Raw genomic sequence first — 14,559 nt, 5'->3', positions numbered from 1 at the left:
AAAAACATAGAATTCAGCCTTCCATGTCTTCAAAGTTTCAAGATCAGTGGTGAGTTGCTGATGTTGCTGCAATTCTTCTACTAAACCCTTAAATCCACTATAATATTCCATCGACAAGTGGCCATTCTGAGAATAACTTAACCTCTAATCATATAAGTTAAACGCACAAAACATTTTTTTCTTGGCCAAAAGAATCTTGCAAGTCTTCCTAGATCTGCTTAGATGTGTCATAAAACACAATGTTATTTGTAATAGAAGAATCATCATTATTCCAGATCCATACCTTAACCACTGCATCTTCATGAGTCCATGTTTCTTGTGTGAAATCTGAGGCTTTTTCCTTAGAATCAATAGCGAGACAATCTTCCTTTCAGTACTTCGACTTTCCTTGGGCATGGATAAACGCAGACATTGCCTTTGCCCAAAGAAAATAATTTTCAGCTCCTTTCAACTTAATACTTTGGGATTTAGAATGGTATACCATCCTTGGATATGAGCTTCGAAGGATCAGCCATGATGGAGACTTATAATCACAATACTAATTGTAGACAATATTAACGATCACAAACATAGAAGCCCAAGTGTTTTCTTTGAATCTAATTCATGCTAAACATTACTATTACTTTTGCAGAGGCTGCCGGTGCCATACACGAACAGAGAAAGAAAAAATACCAACGCATAAATGCGGATGATTCACACCCTCCATAGAGAGGCTCTGATACCATGTAACAAAACCAGGACCTCCTACTAAGTTGCAGCCGCAGAAGAGAAGAGAGACAAGAGAGAAGTAAAAGAAGAATGAGAAGAGAAAGAGGAGGAAGAGACATCCTTTGTAGCAGAGTCTCTCCCCTCAAGATGCTTTATTTATAGATGAATACAAGCCTAAAGTCAGTCCCCAAAAACGATGGGATCTCTCCTACAAATTTTAGATACATTCCAAGAATAAAAACGCATCTTCTAAAGGTCCAAATCTGTCCCAAAATGGAAAGACAATAAAACACAAATCTAACAGAAAATATGCAATAGAACCTCCTCTGTCCTATTTTGTAAAACACCTAAACTCTCCTATTCTATAACCAAATTTGCCAGCTCGTACTCCACGATTCAAACTTTCCTTATTTATCACACATGATGGCAACACGTTTTATTTTCTTAGCTTTTCGGACCTTACTTGAGTCCCAAATTTCAAAGTCAGATCTACGTTAGTTTAACTGTTAGATCTGTCACAGACTATAAGAGCCTTATCCCCCTAACCCTAGTGACTTTGTCCCAATTTGACTGCTCGATTTCAAGATACAATTATTTTCTTGAATTTTTGTATTTCCTAAGACCCTAAACAAGAACCTTCATATCTTTTAATTTAGCCATCCAAACCCCACCAAACTTTGGGTGATCATATCCCTATATTATTTTACTTACATTCCCTCCAAGTTTCAGGTTTCAACCCATTTCATCTTAAGAAATTTATCACATGTCTCCCATGGGTTGAGTTTCATATCTTTTGATATCGTTGACTATAACACATTTATCCAACCCATCTAAGATATTGGTGAGCTCTAATTTCCCCAATTCAAATCCCAAACCCTATACATCCACAATCCCTTCCCATTGGGTTTTAAAAACCTATTTTTTTCCGAATCCCATCCCACTCAATCCACAAACTACTTCTGTTGGTTATTTGATTGTTGGTTTACAAGGAGAGTGTTGACAGTTTCGTATTGTGCAGTTAATGGCATATTAGACTGTGGAGCATATGCCTAGTTGATCATGAAAGCTAGGATTCAAGTTGGTTGATTTGGTCCCATATTTTTCTTTCGGGGTTTTATTTGTTATTTATTCTAAATTAGTAGTGTAGAAACCATCAGATATTGGAACCTATTTTTAGGCTTGTACCTATATTGGAATAGTGCAAACTGGAGAGGGGTATTCGATTCATTCCTGAATTGCCTCTCCCTCATCTCTTTCTTCTCATTCTTCTCTCTCTTTCTCGCTTCCCTATTTGGTTTTGTGCATCAATAAAGGACTTGGTCTCGTTACATGGTATCAAAGCCTCCTCCACTGAGGGCTTGAGCTTCCTGCGAGTTGGGTTTGGGTGCTCCTTGCTATTGTTTGTGTGTGGCAGCAGTAGCCTCAAGCTGTAAAAGCATTGTGATCATTAGTATGCAATAGATTAGAAGAAGACATTGGATCTTCTATGTTCATGATCGTTGTTTCCGTCCATAATTAGTATCGTGTTTTTAAGTTTTGGCCATGGCTGATCCTTACGAAGAATATATCTAAGGAGGAAGTACCATTCCAAATGACAAGTATTAAGCTGAAAGGAGCTGAAAATTATTTTCTCTAGGTGAAGGCAATGTACGCCTTAATCCATGCCCAGGGTAAATCGAAATATTTAAAGGAGGATTGTCCTGTTATTAATTTGAAGGATGCAACCTCGGTTGCCACGCATGAAATGTGGACTCGTGATGATGCTTTCGTTAAGGTATGGATTTGGAATAGTGTTGATTTTTCCATTGCTAATAATCGTCCATGTAAATATGGGAGGACATATGTGATTTTTTTGGTTAGGAAAAGAATATTTTGTGTGTTTATGCATTATGTGGTCGAATGTTTAGTTACTTTTTGAATGGCCAGCCGTTGATGGAGTATTATAGTTGATTTACGGGTTTAGTTGAAGAGTTGCAGCAACATTTTTGGCGAGACTACACTTGTGCTTGGAGTCGGTCTAGAAGAAAGGGGGGGGGTTTCTTCTTTCTTTGGTAGGTCTTTAGAGGCTTATGCTTCCCTTGCACATCATCCACCAGCCGTTCCTACCCAGTAACTCCATCTTCCAAAGGAGATTCAGTAAAAGGGGACTTAACAGTAGGAACCTTATGATGAATCTAAAAAAATACCGGAGCTTCTTCACTAATACTGTCCCCCTGAAGAAGAGGAGGGAATAGAAAGGGACTTGCTCCTAAAAAACCACATCCATAGAGACAAAGAACCTACGAGATTTGGGGTGATAACATTTATGGCCCTTTTGGGTTGGTGGATAACCTAAGAAGATACACCGTAATCCATGAGGATCAAACTTACAATGGTTATGATGGTTACAAATAAAAGCAATGCACCCAAAGACCTTAGGTGGGACTATAAAGTTGGTGGTGCCTAAAAGAACCTCAAGAGAACAATGCTGGTCCATAACTCGAGAGGGCATTCTGTTAATTAGATAGGTCGCAGTCTGAATGACATCACCCCAAAAATGAGGAGGCCAAGGAAGAAAATTCGACCGAAACAGGAATTTCGACCTTTTGCATTTCAATGTTTCAGGCGAAATTTTGGTCAAAACTGGACATTTTTTTCTAGAAATTGGAACTTCAATTTCGGGCCTCATATGGACACAAAATGATTTGGATTCTTGCATACTACTTATTTCAAGCATAATAAACACAATGGAACTAGTATTTTGCCTTAAAAAAAAAAACCTCTGAAAATTTATCATTCAAGTATATACTAACAAATGATTGGTTCCGACAAGTACAAACTGTATTGCATACAAGCATAGAATCATCAACATACATGAATTGTTTGGTAGAATGATTACATATACAAGTCAACAAAATAAAATGACCAACTAGATCAAGTGTTGGTGTCTCCTTTGTAGCTGTTGTGGCTTGGGGAGGTGTTATATATATATATATATATATATATATATATATATATATATATATATATATATATTTTTTTTTTTTGGGGTTCAAATGGGGCTTTAACATATATTAAGTTGAAGCCTATATATCATATATACATAAAATAAAAATAAATAATTTTAGAAAATAATTATTAAAATAAAAATATGAAAAAATGGTAGCAAATAATGAAAAGATAAGTTTAACAAAACACAATCATAGATCATAGTCCTAGGCTAAACATATATTAAAGATCATTTAGGGCATGAATAAAACAAAAATAAAAAAGGGGACGTTTGGAATTGTTGGGTATGGCTCATGCTTCACATTCTATTGTTGCCGGAGTTTCCTTTGTAGCTGTTGTGGCTTGGGAGGTGTTTGAAGGCAAAAAATGAGCGAAAGAGATGTTTGAAGGCAAAGGAGTTGTGGAAATTAGGTGAAAATGGGATATAGATCAACAAAAACTAAGGAAAAAAAAGTTGGAATATTGAAATGGTCGAAATTTTGGTCGAAACCTTCGAAATGGTTGAAGTCTCTTAAATTTCGGTCGAAATTTGACACTTTTCCGAAATAATTGGAATTTCGTTTCATTTTTGAAAAATGCAGACATTTCGACCAAAATTTCAACAATTTCGGTCGAATTTTCTTCTATAGAGGAGGCACATACATGGTGAATATAAGGGAACTTGCTACTTATAGGAGATGTCTATATTTGCACTTAGCACAACCCTTTTTTTTTTTGGGGGGGGGGGGGGGGGTGGTGGGAAGTATTCGCACAACTGGTTTGATGGATAATCTTATGAGCAAAACAATAGTAGGGAAAAGGCCCACCCGATTATTCAGTCCCATTATCAGATCTGAGAATTTTCACAACACCACCAAATTGGGTCCTAACCATATTATGGAAAATTTGAAAATAGGAAAAAAACATCACTTTTTTGATGAAGAAGATGCACCCAAGTAGTCCTAGTGCAACAATCAATAAAAGACACAAACCAACGATGACCAGAAACAAACACAATCCGAGAAAGACCCCACACATCAGAATAAATACTAGAAAAATGCACTTTACTACGATTATCAAAAATAGGGTAAATATGTCTTGTTTACTTGGCTAAAATGCAAGCATCACAACGGAAGTCATTCAAATTTCATTTTTTAACTAGGTCTGGAAATAATCTAGTTAAAACAGATAAAGGTAGGTTGCCAAGCTTATTATGGCATTGTAACAAACATGAGAGTGCAAGAGAGGATGACGTAGAGCCTGTAGAAAAAGTTGATGGTGATCCTTCCAACAAGTAAAGTCCCCCCTTCTATCTACCATTGCCAATCGCATGCCTCGTTTCCATGTCCTAAACAACACAGTGAATAGTAAAGAATGTTATTTTACAGTTCATATCGCGGGTAAGGGTACTAATAGACAAAAAGTTGATGGAAATTTTTGAAACATATAAGACAAAAGAAAGGTTAAGTGTAGGGGAACATGTAATGGAACCCTTTCTAAAGATAGGGGAAAGAGACCCATCAGCAGTTTTAACATCTTGACCAAATGGAATAGATGAATGAGTATGAAACTACGAGGATGTGCTTGTCATATGGTCAGTTTCCTCGGAGTCAATTATCAAGGTGGGATAAACGGAGTTGACATTGTGACAAACAAAAATACTTGGGGGCTGCTGGGTATTTGATGTGGAAGTGATGACAAAGGCTACACTTGCACATGGAGTTGGTCCATAAGAAGATCCGTCAAGCTTGGTCATCAGGTAACGAAAAAGAGTTTAGATCTCATATACAAGAATAGATGCTGATGTACTCTAGGTGTCTTAAAGAACTTGATTAGTAGATACTGGATTGCTGCCCCTACTTCCACTCTTACCTCCTCCATAGGAACTAGCTGGACGTCTATGTAATTTTCAACATTTATCCTTTGTATGGCATTCCTTGCCACAATATTCACACTTCACAGGAGGCCAAGAGTCACCAAAATTAGGCTTAGAATGTACCACAGCTATCCATTGATTATCCTCCGTATCCACCATGGCATATGCTTGCTCCAAGGAGGGAAAAGGCTTAAGGGTAAGGATCTGTGCACGAATCTGATCATACTCTATATTCAATCCTGCCAGAATGTCATAAACCCAAAGTTTGTCCTCCCATTTTTTATAAGCAATGGCATTGCATTCTTGGGTGTAAATTTCCCATAGAAATCCAAGGTTTGGTAGTATACTTGAAGTGTATTATAATATTTAGAGAGAGTAAGATGTTTCTATTGCAACTGATGTATTTTCCCTTTAATTTCAAAGCATCGTGCATCATTACCTATTTTGGAGTATGTATCTTGAGCAACCTTCCAAATAGTAACAACGTTTGGGCAAAGGAGATAGCTCTTTGCTATGGTTGGTTCAATGGAATTAAGACGAAATCCTATGACCAAACATTGATCTGTATACCACTTGGTAATTTGTGGACCAGAAGAGGAAGGTTTGGTAGAAGTGTTATCAAGATGGCCAGTGAGACCACGAGCACCAACAACAAGAGAAACAGAAAAGACCATCGAAGGTAATGGGTCCCATTATGTTTCACAGTTGTCATCTGAAGCGGAAAAAACTCATGATCCCAAGGAATAGATTTATTAGGAAACTCTTCAGATGTACCAGACAAGGGAGACGTGGTGGAATCAGCCATAGGAGGAACAAGAGATCACTCAAGTATGGGATAGAAACAAAAATTTTTCCTGTTATTTTAGTGAAATAAATTTTGTTTCACGGAGGGCTAAAAACAGAACAATAGGGGGGTGATGGAAGAAGAAGAGGAATGAATCGAGTCCATGGAGGTAAATACTATTTCATCAAATTTACAATGAGCCCCCTGGTAATATTCGAATTCACAAAACAACCCCCTAAAAATCTTTGAATTCACAAAACAACTCCTTGTGAGTTCACAAAATAATAGGTGCTACCTGTGATGCACCTAGAACCAATCTTAAGCATCGTTGATGAATCTAGAGACATTTGTAAGGTTTGAATGCGGTAGGCAATAAGTCTAGAAGGTCTCTTTGGGTGAAAATAGAGGATGATTTTTTTTTCTTCTTTTTATGTATATATTTTTATCTTTTGGAATTTGGATCATCCTAGTAGAATCGTAAGAAGTAGACGACACTCCTAGGAGTGATCGTGGGTAGGTTGGGCACTAAAAAAGGGCAAGCAGTGGCCCTAGAAGAGTCATAAAGATGCGGCGACTCCTCTAGGAGCAATCGCTAGGCTTCCAGGAGGTTTCTAGAGGTTCAATTGGGGCTGTAAGGCTAGAAGAGAAGTAGGCGATGGTGTTAAAGGTTATTTTGAGTTTATGGAAAGTGTGGAAGAAAGCTGGAATGGAGTTTTAGGCTTTGAAGATGAAGATGATGGCAGAAGCTATTCTGCAGGCAGCGATGGTGAGTCTTTGTCCTGTCTGCGATCTACGATGGATGATTGGTGTTTTAGGAACCACATGGCTTTGATACCATGTTGAAATGTTGACGGAAATCCTTGCATGTATCATTGTGACACTGCATGCTTTAATTTATAATTATAGAATGAAGTGAAGAATACAAGAATACCTGACGTGGGACTAAAATTAATAAAACTCATAATAAGATAAAACTACCCTTCTTTGACTTACAACAGAAGATCTTATATGAAGACTAAAGTCTTAGACTTAATTGGATTTTAGTTAGTTTTTATTTTAGTGTTTCTTAGTTTCTGAAACTTAGTTTCTATTTAGGATTCAAGCATGTGGTTGATTATAAAGCCAAATCCTAATTTTTTAAAAATATATGATTTTTTTTTCTGCTGAGAATATTAGCTGGATCAGCATAATATTCTCAGCGCATAGTTTCTATATCTTATGTAACTTGGAGAGTAAGTAGTAGCACTCTATAAGTATGTAATAGGTTGTTTTTATCCTACAGATTTTTATGAACTTATTAATGAAGCTTCGCTTTGAATTTATAATTGTCTCTTTGCTTTAGTGACAAGAAGCATGAGGACCTTGCTGTTGATATCTAAATACCTAGGGTTGAGGAACCTAGCTGAGAGAGCTGAAACACCTTTTTCCCTTTTTGTTTTTCTTCTCTTGTTCAAACCTGTTTTGAAGTTTCTGCTGTATTGAACTATAGCTGTCCTTCATTCAAATTCTGATCTAGGTTGGTGATACCCTTAGACTTGTAGTTCTTCCTAGTTCTGAATTTTCTGATTTGTGAGTTTAATAGTGCCTAAGTCATCCTTGATCTTAGCTTTACATTAACATACTAGGATTCAGTCCACTAAACAAGCAACCGTAATATCGACAAAGGTAAACTGACCTTTCAGGGAGGCTGAAGCTGTCTTTCAAAGGAGAGCACTAGTTCTTTTTCAGCATGGAACTAGTCTACTTTTTCCACCAAAAAATTGCGGCAATGGTGCTGCACCTTTCTGCTGATGATCAAGGAAGCCTTCAACTCTTGGCTAGTAGTAGCATCTTTGAAGAAAGGGAAAGAACCTTGAAGAAGAAGGATAATGGCTCTTGATTTATAAAGCTGCTCTGATACTATGTAAATAGGACTGAAGTTCTATTAAGGGAGAAGTGAGAATAAGAGAGATCAGACTCAATATGCCTTGTGGAGCTTCACTCTCAATCATGAAGTCTCCAGTGCTCTTCATTCTCTATTTATAGGTACAATTACAATCCTAAAGAGGAAATGAAATAAGATTAAACAAAGTAGGACTTCGGAAGTCAAAAACCCAGCAGGAAATCAACTCCAAATACGATTTATCCCATCAGGAATTAGCGCCTCGAGCTAATTTCTGATGGCATATTTAATGCCCATAATTCCCTTTTTACAGGTGTTTTACAATTGGCTTGAATGACGTGTATGCTCCAGGTTGAGGGGAATTGTCAAGATTACCAGTGCCAGGCCTACCTCTGTAGGTGTACATGACCCATTTTTACATAGGGTACGTATGTGCTCATTCACTTTGTTAAGTTTTCTAGAAAGTATTTATGTCCTTCGCTCAAGGACTAGTCAACGTAAGCTAGAGTAGTCTTACACTCTTACCTTTTATTCTGCTTCCTTTTTTCATAAAACTAGAAATGGGTTGTAGTACTTCAGCTGGATGTGCTTTTCCTTTTATAAAGGCAATCATGAGTGGGAGAGATTGCTTAGGCTTTGCAGCACAATCTCTCCCATCATTTGTTCTTGTTCTCATACTGTTTCTTGTTTGCTATTTCTCACATGCATGAATAAACTTAGCATACTTTTTTAAGAGTGCATAGTTAATTTTGTCTGACCAACAAATTCTTTCATATTCCATTTTTTATTATTGTCCAATTCATTTTACCCATTAGGACCTTCTAATTACTATATTCTAGCATTAACATTCTGTAATAATATGCAACAATAGCCTTTCTTATGCATGTACCTATTTTTGTCACACCTGATAAAACTTGGTATTTACCACACCACCAAGCACTGTTTATTTGTTTATGAATTGATAAATGAATGATATGAGAGTTCCACTGCAGGTAGAGCAGTTATGGATCAAATGTAGGTCAGATTTGATTCACTTGAAAGAAGTTAATGAAAATTATGACTTACTCCCTCTGGAGGAAAAGGCCAGAGGCTCCTTTGAGGTCAATTCAGAGGCATGGTCATCAGAAAAAGGAAGATTACAGAAAATGATTAATGTGCTGCCTACCGAGAGGAAGCTGACTCTTTTGGGTTGCTTAAGAAATAATAACCATCTTTCTCACGTTTCTGGAGATGCAAGAGGCTCTGGGAATTTGCAAAAAAAACATCTTGGGTCTCTTCTCAGTCAATCCATAACTTCCGGAAACTATAAGGTTGCTGGCGGACCTTCTAGACGTCATAAGGGTAATTTGGTACCTCAAACAATAGCAATAACACCTGCCTTTACTCCTGTTGCCGCAGTTCACTTGCGTGCCCACAGTCGAGCACAGTCTTTTGATGCTGGCTCTGCCAGCTCTCAGGATCCTGATCCTGAAAACCCTGTTCAGCGTCCAAGTCCAACACACCCGCTTCTTCCCACAAAGCTAGGAGATCCAAGTCTTCAGCCTTCTGTTGGCCATTCTACCCTGAATCCAGATTTAGCACCACGACTACCAACAAAAGAGCACATTAATAGCCAGAAACATGTTGTTGTGGCAGTTGTTGTAACTGCGGTTGGGACGTTTGCTTTTGCTGCAATGCTCTTTTTCATCTATCGTAAATGTCATAGAAACAATGGTGGGCACGAAGATGGACAAAAGGATGATAGGCCCTTGCTTACGTTAAGTTTAAGTGATTTCTCTACTGGTATGTTCGTATTTTCATTTTGTTCTTGTCAACCTTCAATTTTTCAAGTTTACTCTCATTTTTCCATCCCCACCCCCTGAAAAAAATTTATATTGGACTTTCAGGTTCTTCACATAAGTCTTCTGCCTTTGAAAACTCAATAAAAAAAGAGAAGATTGGAAGTCAATATTTTATTGGAAATAGCCACTATAGAAGGGGTCCTTCTCTGGATGGCAATTTGCCTCTAGAGGCTGATACTAAGTATTCCTCAGCAACAGAGGGACTTTCCTTAGGATTGGCTGCTAGTGCTCCCAGGTATGGTAATACCAGCTACACAGAAACAGTGAGTGCTCCTGAACCTTTGAAGCCTCCTCCTGGCCAGGCTGCTCCGTCTCTTCCTGCTCCACCACCTCCTGCTCCTCCACCTCCTGGACCACCACCTCCTGGACCACCACCTCCTGCTCCACCACCTATGCCGCCTGCTAAGAAGCCTGGATATCGCCCTCCAGCCCCTCCAAAGGGTGTTTCCCCTCCTTCCCGTACACCACCACAAGTACCTGTTGGCCTTAAGATGGCTAGACCTTCAGCTTCTAAGTTAAATCATCCAGAAAATACAGATTTTGATGGAGATACCCCCAAAACCAAGCTAAAGCCATTCTTCTGGGATAAGGTTCAAGCAAATAATCATTCAATGGTTTGGCATCAGATTAAGGCAGGATCGTTCCAGTAAGGGTCTAAACTCAATATTTCTATTACAAGAATGAATGATTGAATATCATAGGCTGTCAAAGAAACTCTGAGAATTTATTCGAAATTTAATAGGTTCAACGAAGAGACGATAGAAACTCTATTTGGGTACGCTGCTGCTGAGAGAAACAAACATGAGTTCAGGAAAGGGGCATTTTCTTCTGATGCTTCTCATCAGTACATGCAGATTGTTGATCGCAAGAAGGCACAAAACTTGTCAATTCTGCTACGGGCATTAAACATGACAATAGAAGAAGTCCATGATGCACTTTATGAAGGTACTGAATTGGATCTGTTGCATTACTAAATCAATTGCTATTGGTTACCATATCTGCTCAACTTGGCCAGGCCAGAATGCTCAAATATCATGGATACTCCTGAGCCCTGACAGATTACAATTTGCTTTCACTTCTATGCACACCCTATAAAAAACAAAGCAATTGCGAATTGTGTATTTTCGTTTTCCAAGAAAGGATGTTGAATGTTTTTGAAGGAAGTAGTCTGAATTGCAAGCTTATGGGTTTCAATTAGATGTTGTTAGATCAAGTTTGATTTGCACAAAATTGATGGGTTTTTTTTTTTTTTTTTTTTTTTTGGTTAAATTTTTTGTAATTTAAATTCATAGCCTTATAAACTACGTGCAACTATCAAAAGCCAAATTGTCCGTGAACAACTTTTTTGGTTTTTTGTTTTTTATTTTTGTTTAGGGATGAAGTATAAAATAATTGTTCTTGTTCTCTTCCTTCATATGTATCATCAAAGGGATGCAACTGAAAATGGAGGGACATATGCTGCACATATAGTCATCAGTGCCTAAGTTATGGGGTAACATAGGCTGAAACAACGTCAACATAGCAAACCTAGGAGAAACTGGAATTATAGTGATTCTGGATATCAGAAATACGCAAACTTGAAGTGAATGGAACTTGCAAACTATAACCGGATGAAGCTGAAGTTATTTTTATGGAGATCCTACAGGGGTGACAATGTGGCAAAAATGTCAAAGGGTACTAATGATTGTGTATTAGGAGATATAAGCATGGACAGAAAATAGAAACTAAAAGAAAACTGTAAGTATCAACAGAATAAAACCTGAATAGTTTTCTGCAAAACAGTCTGATAAACATCAAACTTGGTGAAGTGGAGTAGATGGAGTAATGAATTACAAAATCAAACTTGGTGAAGTGGAGTAGATGGAGTAATGAATTACAAAATCAAAACAAAAACCAATCCACTATATAGATTATCAGAAAACAATGAGTGAACTTCAAACATATATGCTGTAAATAGAGAGTATGTAACGTTAACAGAAATAAAGGGGCTTACGAAGGTAACAAAAAAGGATTTTAAGACTGAAAGCAAGTTTAAAGTCCAATAAATAGTAATCCACCATAGAGGGATAAAATTACTTGAAAACTTGCAGAACAATATTGGAAGAAAGAGAAAAGAGAAGTAGATAAGAAGATTGAAGGAGATGCCCAATAGGCTTCGCCACTAATCTAAAACCAAGGATACACCACCTTAGGTTACCACTGCTGCACCACAAGTTCTGTGACTGATTAACTGTGCTAAACACAAGAGAGAAGTAGTTCCCAAAAAACATCAAATCTCTGGGCTAGTATGCCCTTTTCTCTTTTGTAAATAACCAATAGGCTGGTTACAAGAAGAGAAACCTCCTCATATTTGGGAAACTTCGTAGCTTAGAAAAATTAAAAAGGAATTATTCTACAAAGGATCCTTAGTTATTGCAAGGAGAATAATAAGCAACAAAAATAGGAACTTCTACTAATCATAGTTTGTTGACAGTATTGTATTACATGAAATAAGAAATTAAATTTTTAGTAACTGCTAACTTCCTTCTAAGAAACTAATACAGCATAAAAACTAAATCAAAGACGATCTCTACGAGAATTTTGTCCAGCATAATCACAATCTCCATGTGAGATCCAGGCAATATCTAATCTCCCTCATCAGTCCCTCACACATGAGAAAATAGAGCTAGTTGGCTTCTTCCTCCATGGTAGCTTTTACTGCATGACTTAGTTTATGTATATGGTACTTCTAAAACATTTTTTATATCCATGGAGGTCAACCAATCACCCTTAAAACAGAGGGTTCCTGTTAAGCACCAAATTGACGCAAAGCACTCTGCTCAGCTCCAAAATCCCACACACCAACACAAAAGCAATAGCAGGAATCACACGGTAAATGCACACACGGAATAAGTTAATTGGAAAGATTATATGCCTCAATATTACTCATATCAGTGTGAAAAAACGCATTACAATATGGAATACAGCAACACCGCATCTCACAAGGCTATCCAAGAGACTCTAGCTCTCTCCTGCAAGACCCTCTTGCAAAACTCTACTCAAATCCTTCCTGCCTCTGATGTAACTCATTTCTAGGGATTTCATAGGGCCTAGGGTTGCTTCCCCAAACCCTAGGGCGCCTAATTCGAACCAGGGGTATTTTGGTCATTTTGACAATTTCGGGTGTTATAGGTTTGGGTCCTATTTGAGTCTAGTGTGTTGTTTGGACCCTAGATCCATTTTTATTTTATTCTTTTGATTATTAATTTGCAAGATATTTGAGAGTCCTTGGTTAGGTGAGATTTTGTTGAGAAAATCAATAAGGGTAGAATGGCTTGTATTTATCAGTGTGATCTCAAGTGTTCTTTTTTTAATAAAGTGGAAAGAATACTATTACATAAATACGCTTACTTGGGTAATAAGAAATAGAAAATTACATGAATAAAAACTTTTGATAGAATTGAACTCCTAGTAGAACTCAACCAACACTCCCCTCAAGTTGAGGCATAGACATTAGTGATACCCAACTTGCCCACAATAGGAAGAAAATCTCCTTGCTTCAAACCCTTAGTAAAATATTTGCCACTTGATTGTTTTAGGTACCTAGGTTCAATCATAAGTAAAAGAGGTGATTTAGAAGATGAGGTTTCCCAAAGAATTAAAATAGGGTGGATGAAGTGGAGATGTGCGTCCGGGGTCTTATGTGATCGGCGTATTCCATTAAAGCTTAAAGGAAAATTTTATAGGACCGTTGTTCGACCAGCTATGATGTACGGTGCAGAGTTGGGCTGTTAAAAAGAATCATATAGATAAACTCAATGTAGCAGAAATGAGGATGCTAAGATGGATGAGTGGCAAAACTAGGATGGATAAGATAAGAAACGATCATATTAGAGTTGGTCTGGGAGTTGCTCCCATAAGTGATAAGCTTAGAGAAAGTCGTTTGAGGTGGCACGGCCACGTTCAACGGAGACCTATAAATGCTCTTGTACGGAGAAGTGATATAATCCATATTGAAGGAACTAGAAGAGCTAGGGGTAGACCTAAGATAACCTTAGGAGAAGTGGTGAGAAAGGATATGTATAGCTTAGGCCTTGTATCTAGCATGGCCTCGAACAGAACTGATTGGAGGGCAAGAATCCATGTAGCCGACCCCATTTAGTTGGGACAAGGTTTATTGTTGTTGTTGTTGTTGTTGATCTCCATACCTCACAAAAGGCATGCAGATGAGCCCTTGTTCCAGCTTTTCTTTGGCAAAAAAACCTATAAACTTCAATGTGGTTAGTTCGATTATATTGCACAGGATTATTGGCAACACTAATGGTAGCATTGTTATCATAATAGGCCTTTCAACCATAGTAGCTCACAAACTCAATGAACCATGGCTCTATATTTAGCTTCGGTACTGGATAAAGTTACCACATTCTATTTCTTACTCCTCCAAGTAACTAGATTACCTCCAACAAAGGTACAATAACTTGAAGTTGACTTATTGTCTGGAGATACAACCCAATATGCATCA

General features: G+C 37.7%; 1 protein-coding gene across 3 annotated transcripts in view; it reads left to right on the top strand.

Moving 5' to 3' along the window:
* The window catches only part of LOC149028771 (formin-like protein 5), a 125,158-nt gene that overhangs the window by 37,841 nt on the left and 72,758 nt on the right, over positions 1 to 14,559 (top strand). For all 3 annotated transcript variants that reach the window (XM_089138954.1, XM_089138969.1, XM_089138961.1), the window contains 3 exons: positions 9,210 to 9,999; positions 10,104 to 10,704; positions 10,801 to 11,003. In XM_089138954.1, coding sequence (XP_088995080.1) covers positions 9,210 to 9,999; positions 10,104 to 10,704; positions 10,801 to 11,003 — 1,594 coding nt within the window. The remainder of the gene's footprint in view (positions 1 to 9,209; positions 10,000 to 10,103; positions 10,705 to 10,800; positions 11,004 to 14,559) is intronic.

Source organism: Hakea prostrata, chromosome 1 (genome assembly GCF_041222555.1).
Source record: "Hakea prostrata isolate BN-2017 chromosome 1, UWA_Hpros_2, whole genome shotgun sequence".
In the NCBI taxonomy this organism is placed as follows: domain Eukaryota; kingdom Viridiplantae; phylum Streptophyta; class Magnoliopsida; order Proteales; family Proteaceae; genus Hakea; species Hakea prostrata.
Note: the sequence above shows the minus strand (reverse complement) of the source record. Positions and strands in the feature narration are given on the sequence as shown.